The 27,688-nt window shown below is 44.6% G+C and overlaps 1 protein-coding gene across 5 annotated transcripts in view; it reads left to right on the forward strand.

The window, feature by feature from the left end:
- The window catches only part of HECTD4 (HECT domain E3 ubiquitin protein ligase 4), a 1,724,100-nt gene that overhangs the window by 756,961 nt on the left and 939,451 nt on the right, over positions 1–27,688 (forward strand). For all 5 annotated transcript variants that reach the window (XR_011199486.1, XM_069214810.1, XM_069214812.1 and 2 more), the window contains exons 35-36: positions 7,757–7,910; positions 24,158–24,438. Coding sequence is in view for 4 of the 5 variants with exons in the window: in XM_069214810.1 (XP_069070911.1) it covers positions 7,757–7,910; positions 24,158–24,438 (435 nt within the window). In the remaining variant the exon portion in view is untranslated. The remainder of the gene's footprint in view (positions 1–7,756; positions 7,911–24,157; positions 24,439–27,688) is intronic.

The raw sequence follows: 27,688 nt of genomic DNA on the forward strand, positions 1-27,688 counted from the left end.
TCCAAGGATGGAGTGCTTTCCTTCAGCACCTACAAGTACGAGGCAAATGGAAGCCACATCAGAAAGTCTTTCACATCAATTACCTCAAATTGAAGGCTGTTCGACTAGCACTTTGCGCTTTTCTCCCAAAAATAAGAGATTCATCTGTTCTCATCCGGACGGACAACTCAACGACAATGCATTACATCAGCAAGCAGGGAGGAACCAGGTCTCTGCTCTTATCGAGAGAATCTCAGCTCATTTGGGAGTGGTCTATAAGCTACAAAGTAAATCTTCGAGCGGAACATGTCCCAAGCATACAGAACATCATAGCGGATTCCCTGAGCAGATCACGGTCGTCCAGTCACGAGTGGGAATTGGTCCAGGAAGTCTTGGATCAAGTCTTCGCCCGATGGGGGAAACCGAACCTGGATCTCTTCGCCACCCCACAGAATGCGAAATGCCATTTCTTCGCAAGTCGGGATCCACATCGGGGCTCTTGGGGGGATGCGTTTTCCATGGCATGGTCAGGAATTTATGCCTACGCTTTTTCTCCCATTCCCCTGATTCCAAGGGTTCTGACAAAGATCAAGATCGAACGCTGCAAGCTCCTTCTGATTGCTTCGACATGGCCTCGTCAGTTTTGGTATACGGAGCTCCTTCATCTCTCGCAGAGACGCAGCATCCCAGTTATGCCCTCCCTGCTTACGATGAACAAGGGCCAAGTTCTCCACCCGGATCCGGCTTCACTTCACTTGACAGCCTGGCTCCTGAACACCATGAGTTTGCGCATCTAGATATACCACCAGATTGCAGGACTATTCTTGCCAGAGCTGTAGCTGAAAGTACCAACAAATGTTATTGCCTAAAGTGGAAGAGATTCTGTTCTTGGTGTGCTCAGGGTCAGGTGCATCCCTTTTCTTCATTAGAGCAGCAGATACTACCTTATCTTCTGCTCCTAGCCAGATTGGGTTTGGCGATTTCTTTGATTAAGGTTCACCTGGCAGCGATTTCCCGTTATAGGCGTAGGGAGAACGTGCTTCCTCTGTGGTCAGCGAAAGTCATAAAGCTGTTTCTTAAGGGTCTATTCAGGTCCTTCCCTCCGGTACGACCTCCACCTCCTTCATGGCACCTTAATTTGGTCTTGTCTCAATTGATGAAACCACTGTTTAAGCCAATCCACAAGGCGGATATAAAGTTCCTATCCTGGAAAGTCTCTCTTCAGCTCGCTCTCACCTCAGCTAGAAGAGTAAGCGAAATACAAGCTTTCACTATCCAGGACCCTTTCTTACAATTCAAAAGGGATCGAGTAATTTTGCAAACAAACCCAAAATTCATACCTAAGGTCCAGTCCAATTTTCATATAAATCAACCAGTGATACTGAAAACATACTTTCCTAATCCATCGACGGCAGCAGAGCAGGCTCAGCATTCTTTGGATGTTCAGAGGTGCCTGAAGTTTTACCTGGACAGAACTAAACAGTTTAGACAATCTAACCAGATTTTCGTGGCTTTCAGTACTCCACGTAAGGGACGACTTTATCTAAACAGGGAATTGTGAGGTGGATAGCATCTGCTATTAACTATTGTCATACAGCGGCAGGTAAACCTTTGCAGAATCCACTGCATGCACATTCTACAAGACAAATGGCTGCATCCTTGGCACTTTTTGCGGGAGTGTCCATTCAGGACATCTGCAGAGCAGCCACGTGGAAGTCTGTGCATACTTTTGCAAAACATTACTTTTTGGAGGAAGCTCAGCAAGGAGATACGGCGGTAGGACAAGCGGTGTTGCGACATCTTTTCCAGTAACTGTGAGCTGTTGTAAGTTCTTTCTTCCTTTGTTCCCGCCAGCCCACTTTAATTTGCGCACATTGCCTACGTTTGTTTCTTCCTTTCCGATTCTCATATTCATAGTTTTGCCTGTTTAAGGTACCGTTATATTATCTTGCTTATTGTTTACCTAATACGCTATTCTTTCATACGTAATTATTTCCTTCAAGATTTTGCCGATCTATGTATGTTCCAGAGTGTATAGATGTAGTTTTATATATATATATATATATATCTGTACATATGGATTAATGTTATACAATGTTATACAATGTTATGCAATGTGCTTGCTATTCTGATTCAAGCATGTGAATCTATCAAAGTTCCAATACTCGAGTAAGAAAATAAGTTATTTACCTGTAACTGTAGTACTCCAGTATTGGAATCTTTCATAGATTCACAAGCGACCCTCTCTCCTCCCCTGAGAAGCTCACCTTTTCCTGTCTTCTTCAGATACTCTTATACTCGTGCTTGAGAAAATCGGAGGGAAGGTAGCTCCTCTCAGGAGGGTTCTAGAGGGAGAGGAAGCCTGATTAGCTAGGCCTTACTTTGGACTGTTTGCTCATAATGATGAGGATGGGCTACTAAAGTGAAGGCATTGGGCCTTTTTTCATTGCAGTAGCCTATATTTATATCTGTTTTGATGTACCGGGGGCTCCCATCTCGATGACCGGGAAGGATTCAAGCATGTAATATGGCGGACGGTAGGTAGCTGCGGGAACGGTGTTTTAGCGGCAGCCGCTGCGGCAGTAGGCAGTCATTACCGCCATTGACATAATGCAGGCCCATCTTCCTTATCACAATCAGCTCTTTGCATGAGCAAACTTCAGATTATACCACTATTTTTCTGGATAAATTGGTGCTGAGGACTCTGGTGGTCGTCTTGCCAAAAGTTATCTCATTTCCACGTTGATCAATCCAAAATTCTCCCAGTGACCTTTGCCCCACCTCACCCCTTGAAAGAGGAGGTGTAAGAATAGGGTCTGATAGAGAGGTGAAAGACTCTGACATGTATAAGTATAGGATGTAAGAGAGAGGTGATTGGCCCTGACCTGTAAGTATAGGGTCTAAGAGAGGTGGCAGACCCTGACCTGTAAGTAAAGGATCTGAGAGAATCCAAAATTCTCCCAGCGATCCTTGCCCCACTTCACCCCTTGAAAGAGGAGTAGAGCCTCCATTGGTTAGACTCCAAACAGTTTAAGCTTTTACATTAATCATACAAAGAAACATTGCGTGGACATTCCTTTTTGTCTGGTTCTCCAGGGTGAAGAAAGGGAAGGCTGTGCAGCAGGTGACTCTGTCAAGGTGACTAGTCCTCTATATTAAAATAAGATAAACACTGGCCTGAAAGCAGGGACGGAGAGCCCATTCCACCAGGGCTAAGGCAGCTACCACTGTGTTGGCATGCAGAGGACTTCCTTGACATCAAACAGGCTGTGATGTGGGTGTCGCTGCACATGTTCATGAAGCACTACTGCCTTCATGAAGGACATTTCACCTTTTTCGGTCATGCAGGACTCTTTAGTCTGAGTCCACTCCACAGACCCTCTATTGGGGAGGCACTGCTTTGGTAGAAGACACCTTAACACTGGCAGTGCTGATCGACAATCCAGTGAAGGTGAGGAGCTTTATTTCATTTACTTGATTTATTGAATATCAAATTGAACCATTGAAGTCAACTGAACCATTTTCGGGTCTAAACTTACAAAGTTTGACATCTCAAAGCCATTATAGATCACTGTATTGAAACTAACAGTGGTCATTCCTGCAATCAGATCTAAAAAACAGGGAAGGAAAGCAGTGGTGCATTCTTTCACCACGGTTTGTCAGACTCTATGCAGCTGACATGCTATCTGAGATTAAGGCAAGAGCTACAGCACCCAAATGATACTGTTTTTCTCCTCCAAGGGGATCCTCATTGTTATCAAAAACCAACTAAAAGAGGGGTTTGGAAAAAGGGAGATTTGGATAGAAAAATCCTGGTCCTGTGTATAGAGCTCCCAATACATGTACAAAAACAAGGTATACACAGTTCCACAACGTAAGTATAATCAGGAAAACCACATTGGGTCCTGATCTAAGGAAAAGATCGTAAAAAAGAGAGAAGAAAGAAGAAAGAAAGCCAGGTCCCTGTAAAATTAATTATTTTGGAACAAGAGCCCTCACTCACCAAAGGTGACATGCTTCATCCTCGGGCTTTGCTCCACGTCAGGCCGGCGCTGCAATGCCTGACGGGCCCCTCAAGGGGGGCTCTTTGCCGGAGATCTTTTGAGATATATGCCCGGTTTAGAAAGAGTAGGATATAGGATTGGAAAAATTCTATTTAAAAATAACTAGAGGTTAGGCAAATTTTATTAAATAATCCAACCACTGTCATGATTAAAACCAAAGAGCGGGGAGAGAAAAGAACAAGGTCTATGCTCCCCAAAATATTATTCACTTCCTCACTCAATTTGAGGTTAGGAATTGTACGCACAGGATCCCCTTCTGGTGAATCGTACAGGGACCTGGCTTTCTTTCTTCTTTCTTCTCTCTTTTTTACGATCTTTTCCTTAGATCAGGACCCAATGTGGTTTTCCTGATTATACTTACGTTGTGGAACTGTGTATACCTTGTTTTTGATCCTCATTGTTAGTCTTAAAAACTGAAATGTCCTGCCCACATACACCATCTGAGAGCAGTTTTTTTTTTACAAATGATATATAAAAATCAATATGCTTTTCTTTAAAAAAAAAACACAAATATATATTTTTCTGAAGAGAAGAAATATTTCAGAACAACCTGTGAGCAGCTACATTGATTCATTTATATATATTTTCTTTGAAAAGCAACTACGTTTGAAATGGAAACAAAGACACTAGGAAGGATATAGTGACCTAGAAAACCCATTGGCACACCTTTTTTGAATTTGGAATTCTATAGGGTAATAACTACTATGCCCACCTTAAGCGCTTAGAGACGTACACCAAGGTATGTTTATAGGTAGCAGGCTGTAAAGCAGTAAGATATTATGCTTTAACTCTTTACACATATTGATGACACTCCTCTTGCAATTGAATGCCAGGAAAAAAGACCTAGCTTCTCTTGCTGTACAACCGCCATTGCTGATTGGATGTTTAAGAACTCATTAGAGCCTAGCATAGGCAAAACTGATGTGTTGATTCTAACGAGTGTCAAAGACACATGGAGCATTTCTTTCTTACCAGCGCATATAGGGAAACTTCAGTCACTGTCAATACCTTAGAAAATATTGGTTTTAGCTTTGATAAATTAGTCCTGGTACATACTTCTCTGCTCTTTCTTAAAAAAATAAATAAAAAAAAGTCCCTCTTCTGTTAGACTCGGCAAAGAAGTTGGTGATTAGTGTAATGTTCTTTTTTCTCCTGGATTATGCAGTTCATCATATCTTGTTACACAGCATTTTTGTACATCAGTCCATGAATTGCACAAAATGCTGATGCTTATTTGCATACCCTGAAACCGGTCCCAGGATGCTTGTTTCTGGTCCAGGAAGGACCTGGCCTGGCAGTTCGGGCTGGACTGTTCAAATGGGGAACAGGGTCAAAAGTAATTTGCATATGGCGGGGTCCAGACTGCATTGGCACCACAAGCAAAATAACTGATGTATTAAACCCAGATCTGTGACTAGGGGGTGAATGTTTGTGCATCTGTTGTTTTTGCATTTGTCGCCTCAAGTGCGAAGGGTATGTCCAGACGTGGGTCCCCTGCTTGCTATGCCACCAGATTCAAGCTAGCCTGGCTGATAAAGGGTGATACCTTGAAACCGGTCCCACAATGCATGTTTCTGGTCCAGGGAGGACCTGGCCTGGCAGTTCGGGCTGGACTGTTCCCACAGGGAACAGGGTCAAGACTGATTTGCATCTGATTGGGTCCAAACTAGAATGGTATGGCAAGCAAAAAAACTGATAGATTTAACCCAGATCTGTGACTGGGGGTGAATGTTTGATTTGCTCTGCATTCCATCCATCATCTGTTGTTTTTGCATAGAAATTCATACAGCTGCCCTTCAACGTTTCCAGCATTAGTATATTTTATAAATTCAGATGCATTCCTATGGGATTCATCTTGAGCTATTGTCTTTACTGAGGTTTTCTATTTGTGTAATTGTTCTACAAAATCTGGAATGGGAGGTGGTAAAGACGTGCCACTGTATTAAGGTTATGGGTAAAGGGGCTTTCTTCTTAAAGGCATATGTTACATGTTAATTTTATCAGAGAGTTTCAAGCTATACATGGGGGATGCTTGAATAATCTCAGAACTTGGAAAGATATACCAGTGCTGAAGAACCACCTTAAAGGTAATTAACTTGTTATAGTTTTATTCTCATTCTAGGCACAAGTAGGAAATTGAATTGGTTAGTGATTAAAGAAAAGCAAGAGGTTTCAATACATACTCGCATAGTATTGAGAATGTTTGAATTGTTGAAGCATAAAGTTGAGGGACATACAGCTCAAACTTCTTACTTTATCACAGAACATTCCCTGGATACATTGACTAACCATTCAGTGCAGAAGGGTTGGTGGCAAGTACTGAAAATTTTAATAATGAGTGTGTTGAATAGACTAATTATCACCTGACTCTAATAAGTAAACAGAAATCCTAATAACACATGTAGGCTATCAAAACTGAGTGAAGAGCAGTTGTGCCAAACCTAAATGTTTTATTTTTTCCCACTTCCAATCTAGTAACATACTCAAAATATGAGGTAGTATCCCAATTGGCAGCCATGCAAATGTCTACCAGCGGACTGTTTCTGGCTTCTGGCCAAGAAGTTGCCATAGTTTCAGTAGACCTTCCCTGCACAGGTGGGAGAAAGTTAATGTATATTTTCTTATAGCCCAGGTGTCATTTGTTTGACCCATTTATTGAAAGTGAGCGCTGACAACTTTCTCCTCTCTGGCTGTCCCGTAGAAGTACAGTTGAAACCTCACCGATACAGTGGTCTTTTGAGAAGGATTGTTTATGGGTTTATTGTTTGCAAGGCAAAAAGCCATACGTTCAAAGAAAGTAAAAGCCATTATTTCCAGTTAAAGCAGTTAAAACATTATTCTCTTTAAAAATTTACCAAATTTTACACCTGCATTTTCATTTAGAAAAAAAAAAGATAAATTTCAATTTCCGCTTTAATACTGGTCTTGAAAAACTATATATTGTGCCTTTCCATTAGAATGTTTCCGACAATTGAACAGTAACGTGAAACAGTTTGTACAAAAATAGTAAAACATATTTTCCAGAATTTTAGAGCTAGATTATAAATGTTAATAAAATGCTGTAATTTGATGGTTATGGGACCAGCAGAACCCCAATTCACCCATTGCAGAACTAGAATAGAAATAAGTGTGTAATTTAGGTTTAGGTCAAACTGGTGTTTGTCAGTGGCAAATACCAGCGTTTTAGTTGTCGTACCTTAATCATAAAAATATAATTCTCTCGCTCCCCTTTTTTAAATTTTTCTTTCCTTCTCACTCCCATTCTCTTTTGATGTCCCACCCTATGTGTGCTGTGGTCACGCTTCTTGTTTCTTTCCAGCTCTTCTGTTTCTATATTTTACTGCTATTGCCTGTCCCCACTATCCACCCTTTCAGAATGTGACTTCCGACCAAGTTTGCAATTAATGCTATATCCCTCGCCATATCTGCTTTATCACGAGTCATGCTGCTAACCTATGAATCTATAGTATTGGATGCTGTATGTTGGGAGTAGGTGGCATCTTAGTTGGGAGAAGAGGGAAAGGTAGTTCTGCAGGTAGGCAGATGACCGATGTGATTTATCAGTTACAGTCAGTTGCCAACTTCTGCATTGTTTTAGGCCATTAGTTGCTACCTCTAAAAGTAATGGATGCTGCAGTTATATAATGGTTTCAAATTGCTTCTAGATGTGTTATTATCCTAAAACAACACAAATTGTTTTACTCAATTTACAGGTAGTTCTCCAGAAGCTGTGCATTCAGGTCTGGCTCGACAAGTTTCCAGTCTTCTCACAAATCATCTCGCAAGGGCCACTGAATGCTGTGGAAACCAGGCAGCAGGAAACGATGCCTTGCAAGATGTGCTTAGTCTCCTTAACGATCTTTCAAGGTATGTAGTAATTGGCTATTGTTCCTTTTGTGGGTCACTCACACAAAGACATTCTACTGGATGTTTAGCTGCTAAAGAGTAATTGTTATAGCTAGGTAGTTCTCTGTCTGTGGAGGTAGCAGTGAGTGTACCACTGAGAATAGGCATTTGCAAATAGGTTTGGCCTTTGGGACCTGCTGGCTTTGCCAATGTGATGTTGCGCCGCTTCCCCAATGCTGTCACCACTGCTTGGAGAAGAGTAATAAAAAAGCCTATGAAGTTGCTGTCAGAGCCATTTTGTAGGCATGCATGTGCCTATAAAATGATGCAGGCTGAACCTAGTTGTATTGGTAAATTGGAGAAAAAGAAGCGAGAGAGAGCAAAGTGGATTGCAGGGAGATAAAAGCAAAAGAGCAAGAGCAACATGGAGTTAGTGGGGGAGAAGCACACAGGTGAGAAAGCAACACGAGGAGAGAACCACACATAGACAAATACATCACAGAGGGGGCAGGAGAGAAGCACACAGGGAGCGTGAACGAGCAAAAGAAGCACACTGGGAAGACAGCTGGAAAAACGTTCACTCATGCCAGATATTAGCTATTAGTTGCAGCATTAGTAAAGGTCTGCATTGAAGCCAGTGAGGTGTTCAAGACAGGCATTGGCAGGCAGAGTAAGTCCTTACTCCAAAGCCATCTTTGTGTTCTGAAGATGGTAAGAAGTGTTGTGTGGTGAGGTGTGAGAGGAGGATGAAGGTCGTAGTGGGAGGAGGAGGTGAAGGGTCTTGCAAGTCACACAAAAGATAGTGAACTTTATTCTGGTTTGGATGAATAAAAATATAGTTTTTTTCAGAACTGACGAAATGTTATAAATTCTTCTTTAAAAAAAGTAATCAAATCATGGCTTGGAAGACCACCTTAAATGGGAAAAACTGAGGACTGTGGGCTTCTTCTCACAGCATTAAGGAAAAATGGGGACCGGGCCAGCTAAATGATGTGGGTAACTAGAGCCAGTGCGTTGTTAATAGTGAGTTGCTGATCGTCACAGTTTCCCTCACAAACATTTTGGGAAGGATTAGCTTGCTTCTTTGTTTAAAAAATTCAGAACATGTATTTGAAAACCACAAGTTTACAGCCTGGATGATCTTTTTCATTTTGAAGAGTCTTTGTCAAAAGTCAAATTAGTTGAGTTTAATCTACCAAATTAGCAGCAACTATATCAATATTAAAAAAAAAAAACAGTCAAATCAGTCTCCTCTGGCGATATTTGTCTTCTGTCTTTTATACATTCCTATCTATTAGTTATTGCTCCCACTCTTACAGATATAATCACTCACTTATTATTTTTCTTGGGGTACCTTTAAAGTAGAAGAAAAGAGCAGTAACTCCTCTAATGCAAAACCAGAACATAAAGAGGTAGAAAACTATAAGCCTGTGCCCCTTCTCCCATCAGTAGCAAAACTCACTAAAAAAAGTTCCTTTCTTGATCATTCCAACTGTCTTGATGCTTCCAAACTTCTACTTTTTGAAGGTCATCAAAAAGCCTTTCACTTTCTTAACATAACATAAGACTATGCCAAACAGGCTACAGATTGTATTATTTCAAGAACTGACTACCATAGTGTCCTTTATGTAAGGCTGCCGCATTACCTGATTAACACACTGCGAAAAGTCCAAACCATTGTCACTAGATTAGTCTGCATAGTCATAAAACTTGTCTCAGTGAGCAAAGCTAGATCTACCCTACACATGCTTCCAGCGAAACAATGTATTCAATTTAAGAATGAACTGTGGCTCATGCACAAGGGTCTAATATGATAGAAACATCTCCACTTTGATATCTTTCCTCCCCTATTTCACTGTAAGAGAACTTTGATCCAATATCCTCATGCCATTTACTGCTCTAAGGTTTAAAAGTTCAAGAATTGGATGCCAGGCCTTATCCTATCTTGGTCCACGACTCTAGAACAACATCCATCTTCAAATAAAGTCTTGCATTTCACTTCAAGATTAGGAAAAAATTAAAAATAATCATGTTTTCTGCTAACATTTTAGCCTTCACCTTTACCTAATTCCTAGCACCAAGATGCTTTTTTGGTGTCTGTGCACTTAATAGATACAATTAACACTGACACCTAAGGCTTCAAAGTATGGTTTTGTGGAAAAGTGCTAAATCGGTCTTCTCCAATGTGTAGTTCGTGAGCTGTTCGTGAGCTACTAGTGGCTCTTCACCTCCCTAAAAGTAGCTCTCCTCTTCTTTTAAATTAGTAGCTTTTGCTTTATTTATTTAATATATGTATATCAAAATTGAAAGCATGTGTTCAAGACCAAAATGTGTATAACCTGATGTATGGCGAAAAATGGTTGAATTTCCAAAACATATAAAGCAAACATTTGAGGCTATGATACAGATGTTTCGGCCTCTGTACTGGTCTTCTGTGAGAAATACTCTGAGGCTGCTAGGCCTCATGGCTTCCTGCATCCTGCTGGTGACACATGCCACATGGCATATGCGGGCTCTGAAGTGGGACCTGAAGTTCCAGTGGGCGCAGCATCAGGGGAATCTCTCCGACATGATCAAGGTCTTAGAGGGAATTGTGCAAGATCTGCAGTGGTGGCTTTCGAATCTCGATTGGGTCAGAGGCAGATCCCTCTCCAGTCCCCAACCAGATCTCACAGTGTTGACAGATGTGTCACTCATGGAATGGGGCGGCCACATGGGGGAGGTGGAGAGCAGAGGTGTCTGGTCTCCGGTGGTGTCCGGGCTCCACATAAATCTTCTGGAGCTCAGGGTGATCAGGCTTGTATTGAAAGCACTCCTTCTCTCTCTCCAAGGGAAAGTGGTGCAGGTGTTTACAGATAGCACCACGACAAGTGGTACTGCAACAAACAGGGCGGAGTGGGGTCGTGGACCCTTTGTCTAGATGATCTGATCCTATGAATGTGGTTGGAATATCAGGGCATATTCCTGGTGACTCAACATCTGGCGGGCTCGCTGAAACTCTGAGAAAATTAACTCAGCCGTCGATGCATGGTCGATCATGAATGGTATCTCCAGCTGGAGGTGGCGCAGGGTCTGTTTCAGTAGTGGGGAGAGCCTTGGTTAAATCTGTTTGCCTCTGCAGCGAAGCGCAATGTCAACTGTTTTGCATGTTGGAATTTCCAAGGCGGCACTCGCTTAGCGACGCATTTAGTCTCAAGTAGAACTCAGGCCTCCTTTCCGCCAATACAACTTCTGCTCAAAGTTCTTAAGAAGATCAAGTACGACTGGGCCCAAGTCATCATTGTAGGAAGTTGGCCTGGTGTGTGGTGGACACTTATGATGTTGTCACCCTATTCCAGATCCGGGTATCCCCTATTAGTGAAGTGTAGGCAGTGTCTAGGAAGCCAGGGCTCTCTAGAGGTAGCTGTGGATGAGTTTAAGACTTATCTAGGTGACATGCAAAGCTTATGCAATACAGCTACTGTCACACAGCACTTACAGCTCTCCTTCTGAACCTGTCCAGTCTCCGCCTTCTTGCGTGGAGATTGATCAGTGGCAGTTGCCAGCTTTCAGAAAATCATTTGATCCGCTTTCTGCACCTCTCGCCACACACCAGGCAAGCTTCCTACAATCCTCTTTTGCCCAGCAGGGCTCTGCTTTGGACACCCTTAAAGGCTACCTCTCTGCCTTTCTTAGCCTGCCAGCTCAACCACCCTTGTTCAAATCTCCCATCGTTGGGAGGTTTCCTAAGGAACTTACTCACATGTCCCCTCCTACCCCATTCATAATGCCACAGTGGGATTTGAACCTGGCACTTACATACCTTATGTGTGTTCCTTTTGATCCACTACATAATTGCCCCTTGTGGCTTCTCAGTCTAAAGACAGCCTTTCTTATTGCCAACACCTCTGCTCACACAGTTAGTGAGCTTCCTTCAAGCTCTTTCTTCAAAGCCACCATTTCTATCTGTCCATCCTGGCAAAGTGGTGCTTAGTACTAGGGCCTCTTTCCTCCCTAAAGTGATAATGCCCTTTTATGTAGGCCAATCTATCACTTAGCCTACGTTTTACGCAACCCTACGTCCTTCTCATAAAGAGGAGAGACTCCACCACCTGAATCCAAAAAGAGTGTTGGCATTCCACCTCAATTGTACCAAAGACTTCCGGGTGGAGGATCAACTCTTTGTTGGTTATGTGTGTGCAAAAAAATGATTCATGATACAGAAGCTGACATCTCTCAAGGGTTGTCCTCTGCATCAAATCTTTCAAGGGTTGTCCTCTGCATCAACATGGGCTATGCTTTGGCAAAAAAAGCAACCCCCTGAGGGTTTGCATGCACATTTCACCAGAGCGACTGCTCCAACCACTGCATTGGCACGCGGAGTTCCGGTCCTGGACATCTGCCAGGCATCAACGTGGGGGTCCCTACACCCTTTCACACAGCACTACTGCCTGGACAGTCCGGTCCATAGATAAATCTACTTTGGTCGTTCGGTCTTGCCAGACTGTTTAGTCTGATCTTGGTTCGCAGCCCACCTCCAAGAATGGTATTGCTTGGGTATCTTTTCTAAGGCAAGGAATCTGCAACTAGAAGTCTCTATCAGATGAACAAGTTACTTACCCTTGATAATGAATTATCTGGTAGAAACATATTCTAGTTGAAGATTCCTTACCGACCCACCCATCCTCCCCGCTTGCGAACTGTATTCTAGGGACAGGGACTCCTTTTTAGGGCCCTAGGTTTGGCGCACCAATACCAATGCTCTTCATGGCTCAACGCTACTGGCGTGGAAAGTTGTGAAAAGAAAGTGTTGTCAGAGCACCTGGGTAGTGCCTATATATGACCGCAATGTCAACACGGCGATCACGACGCCAACAAAAAACGCGGAGTCGACTGATGCCAACTGACAACCAATAAGAGTACTGCTGGAAGAAAAATCTCCAGATCCAGTCTGACACCTGGGGGGAATTCTAAAGTAAGTATTCTGCATCTAAAATGTCTATACCAGATAATTTGTTACCAAATGTAAGTATTTTGTTATTTCATGCCTTGCCACCAGAACAAAGAGTTAAGGATATTTGGGCTAAGATCATGATGTTTCCACCTCTGTCCTAAACCTCAGAACAAATGTCTCTCGAGCTGCTTGGATTTTTGTCCTCCTGCATCATGCCAGATGACACATGCGGGCTCTGCAGTGGGACCTAAAATTCTATTTTGCACAAGATTAGGGAAATCTGTTGGATTACATCCAGATGTTGGAGGAGACTGCATAAAGATCTTCAGTGATGGCTACTGGATTGTTACTAGGTTGGGGAGTCCATCTTGGAAAGGTAGGGCTGAGAGGTCACCGGTGTAGACTCAACTACAAATCAACTTGTTGGAGTTGAGAGCAATTCACTTGGTTTTGAAGACCTTTCTGCACACTATCAGAGGAAAGCTGGTGCAGGTGGTCGTATACAAATCCAAGTGCTTGAGGTATTGCAACAACCAGGGCGGGGTTAGTGCATGGACTCTGTTGCAGGAGGCCTAGCACCTCTGGAGGTGGCTGGACTGCTAAGGGCTTTCCCTGGTATTGAGCACCTAGCTAGATCTTTAAATGGCAGGGTGGACAAACTCAGCCACAGACGCCTTACTGAGCATGAAAGGCAGTTACATCGGCAAGTGGCATTGCCAATCTTCTAGCAGTGGGGAAAACTCTGACTTGATCTTTTCTTCACCTCCAAGACAGTGCAATGTCAGTACTTTGGCCCACTGGAGTTTCCAAAGCAGCTCTCTCTGACTCCCTTCCCTCTGGAGTGGAGCTCAGGACTCCTCTATGCTTTTCCCCCACTATCTCTCCCACCCCAAATTCTAATGAAGATCTGGAATGACCGGGCCCAAGACAACCCTAAAGGGACGGGAGTGTAATAGGAGAATGGTCCCCAGAGTGCCTGGGAAATTAGCATCTGTCCTCTGATCAAGCTGCTGCTTTGGGAGGATCTTCTGTCTCAGCAGCACAGCAGGGTTTTCCAACTAGGTCTGAACACCTTGCATCTGTATCCTTGGAGATTTAACTGCAACAGTTGCCCTCTTTCGACTTTCTCCCTGAAGTCACTTATGTTATCTTAGAAGCAAAGTATCCCTCCACTAATTCAGTATACGCCAGCCACTGTGGGAAATTTGTGGATTGGTGCAGCACTCTGACAAATTGCCCCTTTATAGGCAAAGTTGTGTGTGGTCTTACTATTTTTTCTCTCCCTGAATAAAGCAAGGACTTGCTTTGGGCATTTTTAACGACAACTTTTTGGCTCCTTTGGCCTTCTTGCACTTGCTAGATCAGCCTTTGTTATATAAATCACCAGTTGTTATGAAGTTGGTGAAAGGTTTGCAACATTTCTTTCCACCAAAGCCCTTTATGATGCCCCAGTGGAACTTGAATTTAGTCCTCAAATTCTTGATGTGCACAGCTTTTGAGCCGTAGCACAGTTGTCCCTTGAGACTTCTGAATTTAGCTAAATAATTGCAGGTAGACATATGAGCGAACTAGAAGCTCTACATGTAAATCCACCATACCACTTTCTTCCCTGATAAGTTGAAATGAGGACCTAAGCTTCATTTATACTGACTTTTTAATGCCTTTTCACGTCCGCTATCACCCTCCCTGCATTCTTCATGCCACCGCATCCTTCTAAGGAGGAGGAAAGACTTTGTTTCTACCCTTAAAGAGGTTTGAGTTTCTATATTGATCATTCCTAGGACCACTATGTGGGCAATCTGCTCTACGCTGTGTTTTGAGGAGCAAGGAAGGGTAAAGCAGTGCAAAGACGGACCATCTCCTAATGGATTGTTTTCTGCTTTAGGAGGTGCTATACACTAGCAAAAAAAGCAGCCCCAAAAGACTTTAGGGATCATTCGACCATGGCCAAATTTGCTATCAGTGCAATAACACTTGCGTTGCTGTACTGACACCTGTCAGGCAGCCATGCTGACTTCAGTACACACTACTGCCTTGACAGGCAGGTACGTTGGGAGGGACTTTTTGCTTGCAGGGTCTTCCTGGATTTTTCGGTTTGTGGCAGGTCACAGACCCTCCATCTTGGTAAATTCTGCTTGGTATCTATTCACAGTGTGAGGAATATGTGTTTAGAAGTACCCATAGGAAGAACAAGTTACTTAACTTTGGTAACAATCTTTCAGGTTAATACTCTATCCAATCACAGATTCCTTACCAACCCTCCCACCTCCTTGTTCCGGGAACATGACTCTCCTCCATCTGAAAATCTCCCAGCCAATACATTTGCACACTATTTAAACTAGTTTGCCAACTAGCTCTGCATCTGAGGGCACAGAAAAAGCTAGACTGATGTCAGCATGCATTGGTGGCACTTATATCCAGCTTTGCACCTCATTTCAGGAGTGCATTGACGTGGAACCAAACAATGCCACATACCGTTCCAGAGAGGAAAATATTCAAAAGTTTCCAGATGCAGTCAAGCACCTGGGGAGTATTTACACGGTGAAGGATTCTCTTCTAGATAGAGTTCACCAGAAAGATAGTTAACAAAGGTAAGTAACCTGTTCATTTTTGGGGTTTAGAAGTTGTTTGACATCTCAAGCTTTATTTTGGAAATGGAAGATTCTGGAGATGCCGTAAAGATGTGGAGTGTTGCCACAGAAGTATTTCAATGAAGCACCAGCTAAGTTAGGTGAGGGTGAGATTTAGCCTTTTTGCTTTGGCATTTGCAATGGTTTCCTGTAATTTTCCGGATTGCTTTAGGTTTAGTCAGCAGTATGGAGGAGATTTTTCCAGCCTACGTAGCATTTTGATGAGGAAGAGCAAGGCATCCGAACACTAGGGATGGGTCGGTATTAACAAATTCTTAGTTCTGCCTCTGCCCATTTCAGTTCAGTTTTGGTGAATCATAAATGTATGACTTGTTAAGGCAGCAATTGTTCCAGGCTTCAGTCCCTTAAAATTTGGAATCATTGGGACGTCACCATATTCACTGATAGTATTCCGAATTTGTTCAGGCTTTGAAGCCTATTTTCATGTTTTTCACCACAAGCTCTTGCTTGGGATGGAAGAAAAAAATCTTCTGGCAAATTCCTCACTGTATGAACCTTGTCTAGCTGCCGTACGGGACCTGGGAATGTTTATCCCCTTGCAGTATCTTTCCAGCGCTGCCAGGAGGCACCTGTGATGCTTCAGCCCTTGCTTCGTCCTCCTTGGATATGAACAGTCCTTGACAAAATTTCTCTTATGTTGCGTAATTTGGGAGATTTCTGGCATTCTGCATTACGCTTTTTAGGCAACATTACACCATATGGCCTAATTCAGGGTTTCTAAATTAAAAAATCCTATCTAAAGAGCACTAGAGCACCTCAAATGAACGGAGCACCAGTCAGATTTTGTTTGCTGCACTTGCATTTTCTGTAGTATTTAGTTTAGCTTGAAGTGTGTCTTCGCATCAATTCTGGATTTGATAACACATCTGGGCTACAAAAATAGCTCAAGATGTTGGTTTGGCATCTCCCATATTTTTTCAGAAATTTTACCTAATTATGTTAAAGGAAATCACATGAGAACACTTGGACATATAAGAATTAGATTCGCTCACTGTTGTCGGCTCCTTTTGTGCCACGTTGAGATGTGTGGAAAGGAACTTAAAGAACATTAAGAAATGGCAATAACAGTAAACAGCACATTGAATACCCTAGGATCATATTAACAGTTGCAGTAACTCTCAGAAAATACATAAATATTGTTACTGAAGGTGTGTATCTTTTTCACTCGATGAATACTTCTTTTCAAAGATGATACACTATATGAATGAGTCCTAAAGCAATACTCAGAGGGTGGAATTAAGTAGTGCTAATTGACCAAGTAAGTCCTGGGACACAGGTCTGACAATGTATCCATTACTTCATGCCAGACATGTGAGACAATAATTCGCAAACATGAAGCAGAAGCAACAATGGCACGTGTAGAGTGAGCACAAATGCCAGATTAAAGGTCTTTGTTGGCCATGGCGTAGCAAATCATGACAGAAAGGGCACCCAACCAGAGATTGTGGTATTGGTTACTGCTTTGCCCTCCCTTCTTTACTCTAGTAAAGCCCACAAAGCGGTGGTAATCCACCCAGTCCTTTTGTGTGTGGTTGATAAGACAACATGTGCCTGGGGCCCAGCCTGTGGAGATAATCCTCTTCTTTGTTGGGAACGAGGAGGAGTGAAGAATGACAGTAGAGTATTGGATTGACTTTAGGTAAAAATGTAGGGCAGGTGCAAAGTACTAGTTTATCTAGGTAAAACGTAATAAAGAGTGGCTGGAATGAAAAGGCTTGGAGCTAACTAACTCTATAGGCCAAAGTTATTTCCACCAAGAAAGAGGTCTTTAACATCAGGAGTGCTACCAGGCAACTCTCCAGTGGCTTGAATGGCTGCTCCATGAGAAATGTTAAGACAACTCACTGAAAAACAATAAATGAACTGGGAAGAAGCAAATGGAACAACCCATTTAGAAAGTGTTCAACTTAAATGAAGGCTGGACAGATGAAGGCAGATAAATCACCCAACTATCCTTTTACTGTACCAGGTGCTGAGCCCTGCTGGGCATAGGATAGCATGAAGTGTATAACATAGGAAATAGGGGATTTTGTGGCAGATGTTTTGCCACTCACGATTATATCAGCCACTTTTGCCGATAAACAGAAAAGACTGTAACTGGCACTAAACAATCTCCACATGTTCAGTGGCATGGCTAGAGAATTTGGGTGACATGCCGAACCATGCTTGCTGTGACAGAAGGCCCGTCCAGTGTGAAAGATGAGGAGAAGCTGAGCGCTGAGTTCCAAGGGATGGGCATATCAGATTCTCTCCATCCACTCTAGGATAATCATTTTTAGTTGTGTTCAATCAACACCTTCTGGCAGGACCCCTAACAGAAGCAGACTTGGAAGAAATACAAAAATCAGGCCTATAACCAATTGAATCTGAAGGTATCCTCCAAAGGACCATTCAGAGGAATAGGTAAGAAACAAAAGTGAAGACACCCCTTGTTCCCAGTTGTGGCAAATGACAAATGTTGACACTCCTATCTGGAAAGAATTGTTTCTGTGACTTTTGGGATGGCGGTCCCAGGTGTGGCCTTCCAAGGAGATGCTAAAAGCATCTGACCGTGGGTTGAGGGTGTTGTAAGGTGGGCAACTATTGGGAAGATGCCTCAGGACAGAACCCCCCACTAGAGTGCTTTTGACTCCAACACAGGGTCCAAGACCTCACAGTACCTTATCTATTGTTATAATGGACATGGTTGTGTTCCTGTAGGAAAATGCCTCTCCTGGCATGGTTACCCCCTAACTTTTTGCCTTTTGTTGATGCGAGATATGATTGAAAGTGTGCTGGGATCCTGCTAACCAGGTCCCAGCACCAGTGTTCTTTCTCTAAACTGTACCTTTGTCTCCACAATTGGCACAGCCCTGGCACACAGAGTAAGTCTTTGAGTGTGTGTTCCTCATTTATTGCCTGTGTGTGTACAACAAATGCTTAACACTAGCCTCTGGTAAGCCTACTGCTCGATCACACTACCACAAAATAGAGCATTAGTATTATCTAATTTTGCCACTATCAACCTCTAAGGGGAACCCTTGGACTCTGTGCACACTATCTCTCACTTTGAGATAGTATATACAGAGCCAACTTCCTACAGTTCCCCAATGGAAATTGATAAGTGCTGCCTGTAATGGGATTAGAGAAGGCTTTCATTGCAAGGCAGACCGCCTGTAGCTGTAGCTGTAGTACATTTATGTGAATGGGCCCTAATACCACACTAAAAAGTCCCCAAGCCCAAGGCGAAGCCATCCATAACTACTTTGGCCGAAAGAACAGCCCATCAAAGGTTTGGAGGGGTACAGCCAAGAACCGAAGTGTCTCTCCTGTTGCTGGAACCACTGTATCCTCAGACACTACTACTGGGTCCTCACCTGCCTTCTGGTGTCTGACACCAGGAGGGTGAATGAAGCCATCCTCCTCAACAGCTGGAGGACTTAAAGAACCAGAATAGTTATCTGAACTAGCTGAACTAGGAACTGCATAAACATATCATGAATATGATCCATCTGCTGATGAGGAGGGAAAGCCTTCATAAAGGTCCTCTGAAGGTCAGCCTCCTCATGGTGACAATATTAGAATTCTTAGTGTTGGTGGTAAAACCCAAGTCTTGCAGAAGGGTCTTGGAACACAAAGTGTTCCAAGATGTGCAGAGGACCCTCTGTTTCACTAGCTAGCTGTCCAAGTATAGAAATAGGTGCGCTCCCAGACTCCTTGGTAAAAACCACCGCCACCACGGCAAACACCTTGGTGAATCCTTGTGCCATCATCAGACCTGATTCAAGAATTGCGAACTGATAGAATATAGACTCCATGGGGAATCCCAGGTAATGCCTGCGAGTGTGGTTGTAGGAAAGTCACTCTTTCTGGCATGTTTACCCCCACTTTTTGCCCGTTTGTGTGCTTAGACTGTTTTCACTGGGATCCTGCTAACCAGGCCCCAGTTATTGTGCTCTCACCACTAAATGTTACACCCCACAATTGGCATACTGGTGTACCCCTGTAAGTCCCTAGTATATGGCACTTAGGTACCCACGGCATTGGTACACCCCATGGGCTGCAGCATGTATCAATCCACCCATGGGAATCTATGCAAACTGTATCTGCAGGCCTGCCATTTGCCACCTGTGTGAAAAGGTGCATGCATCCTTTCACTGCTGGTCACGACACCAGGTCACTGTAAGTCACCCCTATTGTAGGCCCTTCCACCCCTAATTGCAGATTGTAGGTCCGTGTGTGTATGTGGGCACCTCTGCATGAGCAGAGGTGCCCTTGTGAACTCCAGTTCCAACTCTCTGGGTTTTAAAAGTGTGGCTAAGCCATTTTAGCTATGTACAGGCTATAAGTTACCATCTATGGTCCAGCTCCGAACCTAGGCATGTTTGGTATCAAATATGTCGGAATCATACCCCAATACGGATGCCAGTATTGGTGGCATGGATCCATGTACTCTGGGGGGGCTCCTCAGAGGACCCCCAGTATTGCTCCTACCAATCTTCCAGGGAATGCGAGCACCCTATGGTGCTGCGCATCCCAGTCAAGTTTCTGCCCTCCTGCTGCTTGACCAGTTAAAGCAGGGGAAGGCAGAACAAAGGATTTCCCGTGGGAGAGGGGTGCAGCTTCCTCTCCCTTGGAAATAGGTGTTTAAAGGCTGGGAGGGGTAGCCTCCCCACACCAGGGCTTGCTTTGAAGGGCACACTTGGTTGCCCCCCTTGCAGAATCCAGTTTGCACCAGTCCAGGGACCCCCGGTCCTTGCTCTGGTGCGAAACTACACAAAGGAAAGGGGAGTGGCATCTCCCCTGTCCATCACCACCCCAGGGGTGGTGCCAAGAGCTCCTCTAGGTGGCCACTTGATTGTCATCTTGAAACCAAGATGGGCAGATGCCCCTGGGAGCATCTGAGTGGTCAGGATAGGCAGGTGACGTCAGTGACCTCCTCTGATGGGTGGTCACCTTGCAAAGTGATCAAGCCCTTTTTTGGGCTATTTAGAGACTCCCTTATGGGTGGGGTCCCCAGATTTGGCGTGCAAGACTCCGCCAGGTCTCCTTTGTAATGGCCTCTTCTGCTCCTGACCGTCTGAACCGTTGCTGGACCTCACAGGAACTGAACAAGACTGCAACACCGAGACGACCTCACCCTGCAACATTGTTTCCATGGCTCCTATCAGCACTTTACAACATTTCCACGGCTGTGCATCCTGTGGGATCGTCAAGACTTCAGCTGCACCAAAGAAGCAGAAGGAATCTCCCTTGGAGTGAAGGAGTCACTCACCTGCATTTGCAGGCACCTAAGGCAACAACGTCCGGCTGCTGAGATCTTCTGTCCTCTCGTTCTGTGAAGATTCTCCAACACAGGTGGTGGTTCTGAGGGGTCACCTGGGTCCTCTTTGCTTTCTTTCCAGCTTGGGAGACGGTGAGCCCTTGCCTCCTCCTCCAGGACAGAATCCCTGTGTACTGTGACTGTTGAAGCAGCCAAGGTTTGTTTTACTCCTACTCCAAGGAATCATCAGGCTCCCAGTAGCCGCAGCCCCCAGCACTGTACCTCTGCAAAGACAGTCTCCTCTCTACTGCTCCAGTGATGTCAGGCTCCTCTTCAGGTGTGCTGCTTGGACCTCACAGCGGCTTACTGTGCCTGCTGTCAGTTGGTTGCTCGTGGGGGCTCCAACTGCTTCTGCTGGCTCTCCTGTCTTCTGAGGGTCAGCACGGACACCCATCCAAAGGTCGAGTCCTCAGGACCTTGATGGTCCTCTCCAGTTGTGCAACTCTTCTTCAGCTCCAACTTGCATTTGCTTGTGCTTGTTGGTGGTCCTCCTGACCAATGACCCATCTGCAATCCAGCGACCATCAAGGGACAGCTCCTAGGCAGCTTCAGGGACTTCTCTGCAGCTCCTAGACTCAGCAGCTGACCTTCATCCATCACAGTCGTCCCGGATCTTCACCCACAGAAGGGTGGGCATTGCCTCCTGCCCCTCCTGGACACTTCTGCGTGGACTGGACTCTGTCCCCTTCTTCCACAGGTCCTCTTGATCTGGAATCCACCGTTGGGTTCCACTGGTCCTGTACTGTTCTTGCATTGTTCCAGTCCTAAGTCACCATATTAGCCTATGGGACGACCAGGTAACTTACCTCTGCTCTCCTGGTTGCTGGGGATCTTCCAGATACTCAACTCTTGGGGTTCCATACTCTCCAAGCCCTTAGCTAGCTACTTCATATTCTCTGGTGGGGACCCATTCCCGTTCAGTGCTACTATAATAAAGTACCTTTATTTTTGCTACACTGTGTGGTTCCTTTCATATGTGATAAGTTACTGTGTGCCTAATGTGGTATTGTAGTGCTTTATACTCTTCCTAGATAAGTCTTGGCTGCTCACCACAGCTACCAGATTAAATCCAAAAACTGCTTTTTCATGTGGTTTAATAACAGCAAATTTCTCCTGATCCCATAGAATAGGGGCATAGTGGCCAAGACGGCATGTGGCATTTGCAGTGTGAAGAGCTAGGCTGAAAGAGGAAAAGACATTTCAGCCCATAGTGTCAAGATTCTTGGTCTGGAAGAGTTGTAGGAAAGAGATTGGAATTCAGTTTAGTAGAAAAGGCCTGAACCACCTGACTCTAAAAAGAAAGGAGTCTGCCAGCAACAGTTTCATTTAGTCTGCTAAAACCAAGTTCATGAGTTTTCCTTGTTAAACAACAACAGTAGTTCTGTGATAGCAGAGAATGGTTGCAGAATTTCGGTTGAAATGTTAGGCCTTGCCCTAATAATAGACTGTTTCATGACTTCTGCTGCTTTTTTTGTACCACCAAAGTGAATGAACAGAATGCCTCTGAAGGAAATCCAGAATGGTAAAGGATGTCCCTTTTGAGAACTCTAGCTTTTTAAGTGCAGGGAAAGTTCAGCTGCAAGGAGGGATTAGTTTGTCATCCTTGAAGTTATCTTCATGTGTGTCGCTACAGTCTTTGGCATAGCAAGAGCTTTGGAATCCAATCTGAAATGCTCCTTTATCCTGTGAACCTTTGGGCTCTAGGAAGGTGCTCTGCTAGGGGGTCATCATTGAATCAGAAACAAACCTTGCCCCTTACTACTTAGGTAATGTCTTCCAAATTTGAAGGTGGAAGCAGCGCCGACATCCACACCACGTGTGGTGCCAGTGACAGTGCATAGAACATGGGATTCCAGCACCTTGGTGGGCATTTCTTCATTGAAAACGGCGCAGAAGGCAGAGCCCATAAAGATGTGTGTTAGTGTGCCATCACAATTGTTAAACTGTGGGAACTGGCCCACTCTTGGAATGTGACCCTGATGGGGCCGGATTTGAATATGTCCAGTATAACCTGCAAAAGGCCTTGACCTGTGCAGTATCATCAGATGGAGTAGGACATTTTGCATTCATATTTTATTTTAACATTGTAATCTGGTGCAATAACTTGGAAAAGACAGGTAGGGGAATGGCACTGAGTTTCGGAACTGCCCTGGGAGTTGGAACACTTTCTCAAGGAAGATGATGACCTCTCCTTCCTGTCATGTTTTTGTATTTTTTATGGTGAGACAACTAGGGAGATTGTTGCCAGGAGACCAGTAACTGCTTTGTGGTTTTTCTTCTTCTTGTACAAACATAGCCTGTCTAGTTCTCTGCCGGTCTTCGGGTGCATTGAGGAACAAGAGTCATAGACTGATGGATTGTGGTTGCATTCACCAAAGACATAATTTTGTGACCTCTACGTCAGGGTTTAAACCCCTAAACTTTATTAGGAGACCGTTAACCTTGTTGCTGTCAAAAGCTGAGGATTTTTTTTTTTTCGGTGGAACAGAAAAAAAACTGAACTGCCTTGCATGCCAGTGAACACATTATGCCCCTCATTATGAGTTTGGCGGGCGGAAAAGGCCGCCTGCCAAACTCCTATAGTCGGGTCCCCTTCCAACGGCCCTTATTAAGAGTTTCCCTCTGGGTCAGCGGGCGGAAAAAGATTTTCTGCCTGCTGGCACAGAGGGAAACATCCCACAACATTGACGCCGGCTCGTAATTGAGCCGGCGACAATGTTGCGGCGTGTAGGGTGCACCAGCACCTGTTGGGCTATTCACTGTGTGCAAAGCAGACAGTGAAAAGCGAGACAGGGCTGGCCATGGGGGCCCCTGCACTGCCCTTGCTCCCCGTCTGCACCAGCCTTTTCATGGTGATAACCATGTAAATCCCAGCGGAGAGGGGGGTCCCTGGCGGATCGGGCCGCCTAAAAGTGGCAGTGCGACCGTAATGTGTCTGCCAGACTGCCACATTGGCGGCAGGCCAACCGCCACCCCGGCCCTGGCAGTCTGTAGACCTCCAGGGTTGTAATGAAGGCCTATATGTTCCATTGTTAAATCTTGGGCATGCAAAGCTGCGGTTTAGGCCAAAATGGCACCCTCTCTCGCATTGAAGAGGTGTTGCAGGGAAAAAGTCTCTTGTGCTAGGATGATTTTCATAAGGTGAAAAACCTGCAGGAAGAATCATCCGTCAGAAATGATTTGTTCTAGTCCTCTAAATATATTTTTTTAACTGACCTACACAGATAATATAGAATTTGGAAAAGGAAAATTATATACAAGACACAGTGTGCGGGCCAGTCCTTATCACTTACATAAATTAAGAAAGTAAGTTGTATGGAATGCTGCTATTCATTCTTACTGTTTGTTTTAAAAATATATATATTTTTTTTTTGCTTTGTAGGAGTCATATTGGGAAGGCGATCCTTAGCCAGCCTGCCTGCGTTTCGAAACTTCTTTCCTTATTACTAGATCAACGACCATCTCCAAAGCTTGTCCTCATTATTCTTCAGCTCTGCCGGGCAGCTCTACCACTCATGAGTGTGGAGGACTGTGGGAACGTGGAACTACCCCCATGGAGTTACTCTGTTCCAACCCTGGACAGTGAACAGGATGATACAAGTGACCCCGCCTCCAAGATTGCATCATTGTTGCTAGCAAAACTAGCAGATTATGTTGTACCAGGTAACTAGACATAGTGGTACGCAAATGTCGTTAAACTAGACTGCGATTTTATAAACGTTATATTTATTTAAAACTCTAATAGTTTCACTGAATGCATTGTTAGATTTAGTACTATTGTTTTATAAAAGGCAAGATATGTAAGCATTGTAAATATGAAAATATTTGAATATTCATTCATGAGATACAAATAGACAAGGCATTTGAGCAGTCAGTTATAAAATATCACCACTCTATCCAGTGAACCTGTTCCCTAGAGCTAGCCCATTTGTTACTATAGTTATCTTAATAGTGCAGCATTCCAAAGAGCCTCATATTATGCCTACACTGAATCGCAGTCAGATCAGTTCGTTTTTTTTACTTTTTTGCTTATGTTAAAAAATATTATAATATTTAAATCAAAATATTCTAGTTCTTGTTTAAATTTATGCATGACAGTTGATTAAGGTATCTGGTTCTGAGATATAAACGTTAGTAGAAGGCTTTTTCAACGGATAATCTTTTAGTTCCATCAACATGCAAGTCAATTCAGCATTGTAGAAAGAGAAGTTTCCAACCTGAAATTCAAACTACATCGTCCTGTCAAAATATCCATACATAAGATAACAAACCCAAACTAGCTGTCACTTTTCTTGATGAGATATTGTTTCTTAGTGTTCTGTTTTGGACATGATGGACTTCCAGGATGGCTCATGTAAAAGATCTTCAAGGTAGGCTTTTAAATTCCCCTGAACCATAAAAAACATCTGCGTGGCACCGTTGGTGCCGGGTGTGATGCCGCGGCTGCCATTATAGACACCACCCAGGCATACGGGCGACAGTTCTTTTCTTTCCGTGCCAGTTAGCGCAGATCCTTAGCGAGCTACCCCGCTCTCGTTTTTGTTACTTTTGTTGAGATTTTTTGGTGCGTCTCAAGATGTCTTCGAAGAAGGCTGGGTTCAAACCATGTGGCGCCTGTCACTGCGCCATTTCGGTCACTGACCCCCCTCTCGGCTGCCACGACTCCAAGTCGTGCTCGGATTGCTGGGCCATGGCACCAAAGGCATTTAGAGAGCGGCATGGCAGTCGCCAACACCGGAGTGTGCGACTTAGAGAAAGTCTCGGTCCCAGTCGAGGAGGAGGTAGTGGGCCGATCTCGAAGCCCTAAGTCCGCCTCTTCCCATTCAAAGTCCTCGAGACACTCTGGAAAGAGGCACAAAAAGAAGAAGTTCAAGAGGACTTTGACTTCGCCTTGTCCGTCAGTTGACGGAACAAGAGGGAAACATTGCCATGCCTGGCACGGCTCTACAGATCCGTTGACCAGCATGACTCTGGGTCTCCCACCTTTTTCAGGGACTGAGTCGACACTCAAATTACGGAGTTTGACTAAGCTATGCACAGAGTATTTGAGCAGGCTGACTCCTCTGGTGTGATTTCGGGCCCTGCGAGGCCGGAAGAGTCTCCTATCGGAACTATGCCGGTGGTTTCAGCCTTGTCACTGGTGGAGTCTCATGAATTCGAATCTGGACCAACGTCGGTCGTACCCATGCGACCTTCCCTGATGTCGTTCCTGCCGCCGATGTTCCCGGCGGTGCCAGCTTCATTCTTATCCCCAATGAGCCGGAACAGCGTCGCACAATGCCGCTTCCGTGCTGACTGCGCCTACAGGTGCCAAATCATTGCCTGATCCTTATTATCCATATTCAGGCATGTGAAAAGTTTGCTTTACCCTCTAGGACACCAGCTGGAACAATCCATGGACTGGTATGAAGAGCTAGGAGAGGCCAGTGGTCTGACACCTCTCTGGACACTGAATTACTCGCCGCCTACTGCGGCTGCGGAGGGAGAACATCCTATGCAATAGTGGAGGGTAGGGCAGCGGAGATCCTCGACCTGCCCTCAGTGCCGCTCAACATGAACATTTTGATGGAAGTGCTTCTGCCTGGGGCTTCCACATCTGAGCCCCTTTTGCCTTAATAGGACTATTGCCGCCACCATCGACCTTTTCTGGGTGACCCTAACTTTCTCATCCAACACCCCTTCCCTGAGAGCTTGGTTGTCCAAGCCTCTGTCCCATGGCGCATTCCCTTCTGCTCCCATGAATAGGAAGCTGTTTTCATACACCAGCCTGGCACTGAGATCGGTGATCACCTCATGCTTATTGGACTGTTTCTTCTATACCATTTGGGACACAGTTGCGCAAGTGCAGTCTCGGGTCCCGGAAGAGGCCCGGACCATAGTCTCCCAAGCAATGAAATATGGGAGAGCTGCAGCTAAGTTTACCATTCGGTTTGGGCTAGATGTATGAAGCTGGCTCTGTAGTTACTAAACCAAAGTGAGGTATGGTGTGTACAGCGTCCAGGGGTTCCCCAGAGGCTTAACAGAGGCCTAAAGTAGATAATACTAATGCTCTCCTTTATGGTAGTGTGGTAGAGCAGTTAGGCTTATCAGAGGGTAGTGCAAAGCATGTCTTGTACACACACAGTCAAAAAATGAGGCACACACTCAATGACTAACTCCGGGCCAACTGTTTTAGATAGGAAAAATACATTTTGTGACTTTATTACTAGAATCAAAGGATCTTTGTCCCAGGTAAGTAGCAGGTAGTTGTAAGTATCAAACATATGTGCTGGTGGTGAGAAAAAGGTAAAGTTAACATTCACCCCTCTAGCAGGCCTTACAGCCCTAAGGGAGGATGAAATACACCATAGGTGAGGGCATAGCTGCATGAGCAATATGCCCCTACAGTGTCTAAGACCATTCTTAGACATTGTAAGTGCAGTGCTCATGCAGCTATGCCCTCACCTATGGTAAAGTGCACCCTGCCTTAGGGTTGTAAGGCCTGCTAAAGGGGTGACTTACCTATGCCACAGTCAGTGGTTTGTGGGCTTGGCACCCTGGAAGCGGTGCCATGTTGACTTTCTCCTTTTCTCCCCACCAGCACACACAATCTGCAATGGCAATGTGCATGTGTTTGGTGAGGGGGTCCCTTAGGGTGGCACAGTACATGCTTCAGCCCTTAGGCGACCCTCCCTAGTCAGAGTCCTTGGTACCACTAGTTCCTTTTACAAGGGACTTAGCTGTGTGGCAGGGGTGTGCCAATTGTGGAAACAATGGTACAGTTTAGAGAAAGAACAGTGGTACTGGAGTCTGGTTGGCAGGATCCCAGCGCACACTCAGTCAAGTTGGCATCAGATATCAGGCAAAATGTGGAAGGGTACTGCAAACAAGGGGCCAGTTTCCTACACTGGACACCACTGACTCGCTGGGCAGA

Source organism: Pleurodeles waltl, chromosome 11 (genome assembly GCF_031143425.1).
Source record: "Pleurodeles waltl isolate 20211129_DDA chromosome 11, aPleWal1.hap1.20221129, whole genome shotgun sequence".
NCBI classification, from domain to species: Eukaryota; Metazoa; Chordata; class Amphibia; order Caudata; family Salamandridae; genus Pleurodeles; species Pleurodeles waltl.